The 8830-nt window shown below is 38.9% G+C and overlaps 1 protein-coding gene across 1 annotated transcript; it reads left to right on the top strand.

Annotated features, from left to right (window-relative positions):
• Positions 1 to 78: 78 nt before the first annotated feature.
• Positions 79 to 7851, top strand: LOC116309217 (ras-related protein Rab-8A). The gene is made up of 8 exons (XM_031725764.2): positions 79 to 567; positions 1075 to 1135; positions 2023 to 2083; positions 2579 to 2656; positions 4067 to 4156; positions 4258 to 4323; positions 6327 to 6377; positions 6510 to 7851. Exons 1-8 carry the CDS (start codon positions 444 to 446, stop codon positions 6597 to 6599), a joined length of 621 nt encoding a protein of 206 aa, XP_031581624.1. The 5' UTR covers positions 79 to 443; the 3' UTR covers positions 6600 to 7851.
• The last annotated feature ends 979 nt before the right edge of the window (positions 7852 to 8830 follow it).

Genomic DNA, 8830 nt, shown 5'->3' with positions numbered 1-8830 from the left:
GAGAATGGAAAGCTATTGTACTGGAAAGGGGAAGTCTGCTTTAATTTAGCCTTTTAATTATTAATTTTTTAAAACAAAATCTAAACAGGTCTTAATAACACCTGTTGTAAAAAAAAAAAAAAAGATAAGAAGCAACAATAAATTAAGCGAAAGTAGAGAACTCTTAGAAACTCTCAGGGTTAAACAATTGTGTGCAGTTTCCTTTGGACTACACATAACCAGCGGCTTAGTATTGTGTTCTTACAAGCAGTGGTTAGTTAAGCGATTAATTAACAACACTCTCCCGGGTGGATACAGGCATCAAAACGAGCAAACCCCCTCGGGAGAGCAGCCACGACGACAGTGGGGAGTGACGTTTGATTTGTCCAAAAGAAGCTCGCAGGAAGTGACGCCTCCCTGTCCGCGACGGGCGGGATATCCGCAGTAGTAAGCTAACTAATAACATGGCGAAGACTTACGATTACTTGTTTAAACTACTTTTAATCGGCGATTCCGGCGTTGGGAAGACCTGCGTGCTTTTCAGATTTTCAGAAGATGCCTTCAACTCAACGTTTATCTCCACTATAGGTGGGTAAAAGCCGAATTATCGGTGTGGTTTTGGACGAAAAGAGACATAGGAGTAGCCCATCCCGACAGGCTAATTCTGCTAACTTTTCTGGCTAGCATTCATATTGTACTACAGGCTAGTCAGGAAGCTTTCAACCGGCTAGTTAGAGGGGCTTTCCAGAAACCTCACAGACGTTGTAACCGGCCTGAATATTTGGCAACCTCAAATATATGTGATTTCCATGAGAGTGCACCCCACCTGCTATTTTTATCGTAATAAATACCTTAACAGGGGTAAACTGAGCTAGCATGCTTCAAAGCTAACAGTGGTAGTTGGCAGTGTCATTTCCCTTATGACAGACTGCCCTGTACTTCGCACTCCTTCTGCCAACGTTATAAAAGTGTGAATTATCTCGACATACACTCTCCGTGCATTAAAAACAGATATTGTTACTGTCTGTGGGGTGGTCAGGCAAAGTTTGTGGTGCTTCAAAAGACAACAATTGATATGACTTTTTTTTTCTTCAGGTATTGACTTCAAAATCAGAACAATAGAATTAGATGGAAAGAAGATCAAGCTACAGATATGGTAAGATAGACAAGTCCATAAATTGTCTTCATCTGACAGGGTTTGGTGATGGGTGACAGTGATATTAAGCTGCCTTTTATTACATATATCAAACTGAAAGAGACACAGCGTAATTCAGCATGCCTGCACTCTTTACTTTTTAGAATAATTGTTTTAAACTGAGAAGCATTTCTGATGAAGAAGCAGTTCAGTATGATGCACTGCAATTTAACAGCAGCACAAACTAATTTAAATTAGAAATGTATTATTTTATAAATTATTTAAATCAGGAAGAATGTTTCATAACAAAGTTATCTTTAAAAACAGGTATTTACTTGTATTTACTTATTTACATGATCACTGCCATACCTGTATTTTCTGTGTGTATTTATTAACTTACAGATGGAAAGTTCCCAAACAAACATACTCTGTGTACTCCCCACATTTGGTCTGGTTAGGTCTGGTCTGGTCACCATTGGTCTAACCATTCTTAGGGTTAAGGTTAAGTCTTACCCTGAATCTAATTCTGTATATTTTAGAGAAATATACAGGATTAGAATGATTTTCTTTGTCCCCCTATTCCTGAGACTTGAGAGAAATTCAAAAGCAAAACACCACACAGCCTTGACTTGGCTACCTAGCGTCACGAACGATCATGACCTCACATTGTTGGTGTTAGCTGAACAAGTTATTGTATAACTGCTGTACTACTGGACAGTATCTAGTACTGTAACTGACCTGAATAGGATTGTGTCAAGCATGGAAATTCACCATACACCACTTGTATGGAACACTTGGAAACTTGGTCCTGCTCCCTATTTTGTATGCTTTTAAAAAATCTCTAAAAAAAGCTGTTATACTTTTAATATGTTCTGTGAGAATAGTTAGCAGATGTGTCTTCTGTGTAGGGATACAGCAGGACAGGAGAGGTTCAGGACTATCACAACAGCCTACTACAGAGGAGCCATGGTAAGTTGCATCGTCAGCCTTTCAGATAATACATTAGCTGAGATAATCTCTGGGAATGGAGTAGGTGAAATGATGTATGCACTGCAGCATGAACTTCTACTAGAACCACACCCCACATTGTTGTTAATGCGGTGTACACCTAAAAAATCAGGTGCGCTCAATACAGCACCTTGGCATTTTTTGCTAGTCCCTCCTACAAGCATACAGTTAGTATGCTTGTATTTGTAAACCTAATTGGACCTTCTTACCTTTGACCAAAGTCCTTTTACTTTGCTCCAACACAACATGATTCATCACCAGTAGATGATGTTTCATGTCAGTTTCGTTTTATTGACATAGTACTAATTAATAAGAAATGGTTATCTCACAGTGCTTACATGAGCTGCATATTTTCATTAGAGTTGATTTTCAGCTCTGTTTCTGTGGATCAGATAGATTTAAGAAATACGAGATGACAGCACTGATCTTATGTCTTCTGCTCTATGACCTCTGCAGGGCATCATGTTAGTGTATGACATTACCAATGAGAAGTCCTTTGAAAACATCAAGAACTGGATACGGAATATAGAAGAGGTAAAACCCTTGCATTACTCGTACTTTTCTAGTTCTTTCTGTTCAGATTTGTTCCTCTTTGGTTAATTATTGATTTTGATCTTTTACAAAGTGCTATAGAGTAACGCTGTAGTTTTGATTCAGTTTCTGTTACGATTAAAATTATTGTACCCAGATAATTAAGATAAAGCAATTATTGTGCAAGGCCCTGTTTTGCAGGAACCCTCTTGTTTTGCCTCCTGCACATCCTTTTCCTTGTAATTTTGTCAACAAATAAAAGTCCAAATCCTCCTGCAGAGCTACATTTATTTAAGTAGCTTAATCTATTTGGGTTTTACAGAATAATTGTAATTATAATTTTTGTGTTAGGGTTCAACAATTGGTATCAAATCTGAATTTCTCAGTGCTTAGAATATCAATTTGGACAATAGCTGATGTTTATGCCCATGTTTTGCATTGTTATTTGTTATTCATTCTCTCTTTTGTACCAGAGAAGCAAAATTATAATTATTAAGTAACAGCAAAACTATTTAATGTTACTACATTAAATGTAAACATACTGTTACGTCCCCACGAAGAGGTCTAGGGGTGTGGGAACCAGTAACAAATGGGTCCAGAAATAGAATGAAAAGGAAAACAGACAGAGTTGTTCTATAATAATATAGTTTTATTACAAATGATATAGTTTCATTACAAATAACCTTAACTTAAAGAGCTGGCAATGCTGTTTTACCAATAATGCCAAAGAAACAAAGGAAACAGTCGCAGCCACAAAAGGAAAAAAAACTACCAAACAAATTAGGGAGGCACTTCCCACCTCCTACTTAACTCCTCACCACGGGGAGACACTTCCAGGCCCACAAGCCCGTCTACTCACTGCTCGAAGGAGCCTGTCCAAAACCTGGGAAAAGAGCCACAGGGGAAAAAAACCACCTCACTCACAGTTCATCCCCAGCTTATATAGCCTCAGAGGTGATTGCTGACTGGGCCCAGGTCGCAAACAAGGCTAATCAAAAGCAGCTGTGTCCTGGGGAGAGAGGAGAGTGAGAGAGACAGAGGGGGTAGGAGTAGCAAGAGAGGAGGAGGCGGAGAGAGCAGGCAAACACCCCACCCACACACTCCCACAGCCTCACAGGATGTAACACATACAGATTCATGCAACAGTTTTAATCATTCACGATAAAAAATTTTGGTAGAGAAAAAAAAAAAATTCCAGAGGTCTTTTTCGTCAGCCTCATAAATAACCGACACAGTATTTAACGAGTGTAAAATACACAGCAGATAAACATCAACATCAGCTACCTTTAGTAACGATGTTCTTATTGACTGATGAGCTGGTGGCATTGAACAAGGTGAAAACATACCAGTATATTCTTAGTATATATGAGGCAGCTTTCCTACCTGTTCATCACGAAAGTTTCTTTTCCACAGCATGCATCAGCAGACGTGGAAAGGATGGTCCTCGGGAATAAGTGTGACGTTAATGACAAGCGGCAAGTGTCCAAAGAAAGAGGAGAGAAGGTGGGAATTGATTTGTTGGTGATAATGTTACTCTGAGGTCCCCGCAATATAACAGTAATGTCTGAATAGTCTCACTAATAACTCTTTTCTTCTGCTGTCAGCTGGCGCTGGAGTACGGTATCAAATTTATGGAGACCAGTGCGAAGGCGAACATCAACGTGGAGAATGTGAGTTCACTTTTCCGTAATTACTTGCTAGTTGTTGAAAGTGGTGTTGTGGAAGATGGCCAGCTTAATTTATGTTTTTACTCTGTAAAACTAGGGGACAGCACATGTGCGACAGTTCAGATGTTAAATCATTTTTAACTCTTGAAATCCACACCGGACAGCGACACGATTGTACTTAGTTCAATATATTAGCAGGAAGCAGGGTCAAGCAGCTTTCAGCTGCTCTATCAGAATATTACAAGCCTACAAGCATACCTAAAACCAAATATTTATACGTTATAAGAAAAAGAAATACTTTGTTTATCCCAAAGGTTGGGAAATGACTTTGAAACTCTTACCTAAGTTTTTCTTTAAAGTGTAAACAACGTCACTAAATATATAGGTAGAATATAACAGTTCAAAATAACTTTGAAAGGTAAAGTAAAGAGAGTTCAATATGATCAAATAATGATCTTAAATCTTTCTTTTAATTCTTTGTTTAAAAGGGACAGTGCAGTTTAACATAGTCCAAATATAAAACTTGAAACTCATGTACTGCACATAAGTTTATAGCTATTGCTAATTTCCAACCATTGTCCCTTGTTGGGCTTACATTCACAATACACAAAGTTACAACATTCAATTACATGAAAACCAAAATACACCATGAATACAACTATAATTGATAAACAATGTAAAAAAAAAAAGATAATTTTATCTGAAATGAATGTGGCTATTATGGCATGAAATGGTGAAGAGTTTCTGTGTCTTTAAACACATTAGAGAAAGTTTTCAGCTGCCGTGTGGTCAGAATCCATTAATCATGCACAGCCACAGAATCCAAACCTTTTGCTCCTTCAAAGTGGATACAAAGAGCAATAGCAAAGATGAATTTCTTCATCAAGTAATATGGTCGCATTCCAGCAGCTAGTAATTCAGTATTCAGGCCCCAGGAATGTTCCACGACTGGGATTTCACCACTTTTCAATCATCATAAGTGTAATCCCTCCACATATCTTCTTACTGCTCAGATTAATATCCCTGTCTCCCCCAAAGTCCTGAAGCCAGAGGCAAGGAAGGAGTGCAGCAGTGCTCCGTGAAGCACACCAAACTGCCCTCACCGTGTTCCCTCTGGTCTTGGGGTGTTTTCACATGCACATGCACTTTGTTGTAAACTCGTAGCTTTTCCTTGTTTTTTGGTATTTGGTTTCTTTTCACATGGAGAAAACTCCAACCAAACCAAATGCAGAATTATAAAATACACAAGAACTGTCAGTTTGCGCCACAGACACATCTGGACAATAAACAATCTTAAAAACAAATACAGGATGAAGGTGGCCTATTCTAGACTAGTGGATAACATGGAGAGTTTAGTTAGCCCTCACTTCATTTCGTGGTTAATTACTACAGTTTTTGCCCTTGGCACATGTGGTACTCTCAGACTTGCAGCCTACACGTTGTAGTTGGGTCAAACGACCTCCTCCAAAGAGTCTGTGTGGTTGTTCTGAGCTGTGCCTGAATCTAATCACCGTGTTCACAACCGCACAAACAAACAAAATGAATTATTAATAGAGCACTTTTTAAAAGCACAAGTTTGGCAAAGTGCTATAGAAGGCATCAAAACAACACACAACAAATCCAATGAATCATTGATTATTTTTGATGTTTTTATTATTCTAATAATAAATAGAGGGTAATAAGAAACCACTCTGAGTTAAAAGCCAAGTAATAAAAAATGAGTTATTGTCCATTTCTGAGACTTGATGTTACACAGCTTGCAGTAAAACCTCCTCTCAGCTGACGTGAGCTCGTGGAGGCTGGCGATGAAGCCCATCACATTCCTGCCAGAGAGCGCCACCCACATTTACATTCCCTGTGATAATTGCTGGAACACTTGTTTGTTTCCTCCTGTTGTTTGGGATTACATCGTCTTGTTGTTTATTATTTATTTCTTAGTGATAATTGTACGGATGTATTACTTTAATGCAATGTAATGATCTCATATGTTCTTTTTTTGTCCGCAGGCCTTCTTAACGCTTGCCAGAGACATTAAGGCAAAAATGGACAAGAAGCTGGTAAGAAAGTAGAGAAGTGAAAACCCTATTAATAGCTTACCCACAGTAGTTTTAGTAGGTATGGTGTTAGTGGTGTTTTCTGGTGTCTGGGTGTTTTCCTAATTAATGGGATTTAACATTTGTGCCTTTTAGGAGGGAAACAACCCACAGGGCAGCAATCAGGGAGTAAAGATTACAGAACAACCCAAGAAGAGCAGTTTCTTCCGCTGCACGCTGCTGTGAGAAGACGAGCCCGTCGGCAACCACCATCGCCTTAACCGTGTCCCCCCACTGGACATAACTGGACAGAGCACACGCTGATCTCTGTTTTATCCTTCTTCATTTGTCTTCCTCCTTCTGATTTGTCCCGTGATTATGTAATTAGGAAAAGGAAAAGTCTACCCCCCCTTGGTTTACCAGTCTTCCTTTAATACCTGTGGATCTAACTGCTGTGGGCTCTGTTACATATTTAATCTGATTTCTTTTTTCTCCCCACCCCCCATTAATTACTATTTTCATTGTAGGCACAAGAGTGAAAGATCCTTAATGGTCACTTCCTTGAATACTAAGAAAGATCCAACCTTTCGGCAGTGACGAATAATAATTAAGGGACTCGTTCATCAAATTTGAGAGAGTTTTAATATCTACGTAACTAAAGAGGCAAATTTTTTTAAGCAGCCATTTTCTGAGTTTATCATGTTCAAAAGCTGATTATGCACAGCTAAATACTATATGGACTGGATACAAAAAAAAAGAAAAAGTATTCTTCTTCTTAGAGATTAAGGGCGTTGCACGTTCAACATTGCCAAAACTCTGTGCACAGAAGAGCACTAACCAGAGGAGAAGGAGAAGTGGGAGACCCCAGTGCCCAGCTGAACAACAACAGGACAAGTCTGAGAAACACACACAGAAACGCCTCACAGTTCCTCATCTGGCAGCTTTTTAAAAAAATGTATTCGTCCAGACTAGTTTTGAAGTGAGTAGGAAGTGCTGTTGCATTTCTTTGAAGAAGAATATAACTTTTTCAGGTGCATTTTGAGCCTTTAATCCAAGACACAAAGGCTGATTCTCCAGACGCTGAACTAGCCGCATTGTTTGCTTCTTTAGTCAGCACAGCATTCTTCAGCTTCTTACATGATAAACTTGCCTTAGGTGACACGATGCGACATTTGAAGCCAGAGGCGATGGTTGCTGAAAACAGGGCTCTGTATGCTTGATCTTCCATTAAAGCTCAGTGATGGTTCCTGATGAATAATTCCATTAATCATTAATTTCATGCGCTATTACATAAAAACAAATATCCTTTTCTTTCAAAAGGAAGGATGTTCCACAGTCACCATAAACCTTTGGGCAGCGTTGTATTTGATCCTTATGACCAACAAAAGCCCAGATTATACTTAAAGAATACACGTATTACACTCGTGTTTAATTTTTCTAATATTTTGATTGTCACCTGTGCTTCCAAAGTGATGCGTGCAATCCCCGAATCTCCCCCCCCCCTTTTTTGAAAGATATTATACTAGATATTTGTACTGACAGGGTGATCTAGCTCTTTCCTTAATGTCCACATCTATGTAAATGCATCGTGTAAATATATATATAATTGATTATGATTCACCGTATTATACAGTAATGCCAGCACATGTCACTCATCATATCCACAGTGGGGTTTACATGTCCTTTCTTCTCGTGTCTTCTGCTAAAACATTCCAGTCCTCTTTAATGTGCAATGTAATGTATGAAAGAGCCCTGATTTTTTTTCTTGTGTTCACATGTCTGCAGTAGGGTTGGGTTTTTAGGAGAGGGGGGGTAATTTAAGGGCACACACATGCTCCTTTTTGATGTTGCTTTCCACACCGTTTTAGCAATACCTACACTGACCACCTGGAGGCAACTTCAGCTACACAGCAGAAAGAGTCACAGCAACGGTGAAAGTGTGGTTTTATGTATTAGTACTTGTTCCAATGGGGGAACATAAACACAACTGTTTCCTGGGCCTTGGATAGGTGCTGTGCTGTAGCAGTATTTATGGAGTGAAACAAATCATAGCACCAAAATGACAAAGTGCCCTTTTATGTTCTTCTTGATTATGCACTTTTCTTCCTTTTTCTTTCTGTTTTGGAAAAAAAAGATTTCTTAACGTTTATTGTCTGTGTTTATTGCAAGTCTTAACTGAAAGCAAAGAATTTGCATGCACAAGATTTCCACAGAGCCTCTCCGGGCTTCCTTAAAACATCTGAGCACTGAAACCAGAAATCTAGAGATTTTCTTTTTGTTTTCACAACATTCCCACTTAGTGATAGAACTTTTTTTTTTTCTCGCCATGTTGTTTATGCATTCGCGTAGCTTCTGATGCTTTTGGAAACCACTGTCTTCCACCTCTCCTCCTGTGTTGTTTTGGTCCAGTATTATGGCCATCTAATCTATGCATTCTTGGTGCGTAGGAAACCTCAAAAGGCTTTGCACAGTTGACT

The sequence above is a fragment of the Oreochromis aureus genome, linkage group 23 (assembly GCF_013358895.1).
Source record: "Oreochromis aureus strain Israel breed Guangdong linkage group 23, ZZ_aureus, whole genome shotgun sequence".
NCBI lineage: Eukaryota > Metazoa > Chordata > Actinopteri > Cichliformes > Cichlidae > Oreochromis > Oreochromis aureus.
Note: the sequence above shows the minus strand (reverse complement) of the source record. Positions and strands in the feature narration are given on the sequence as shown.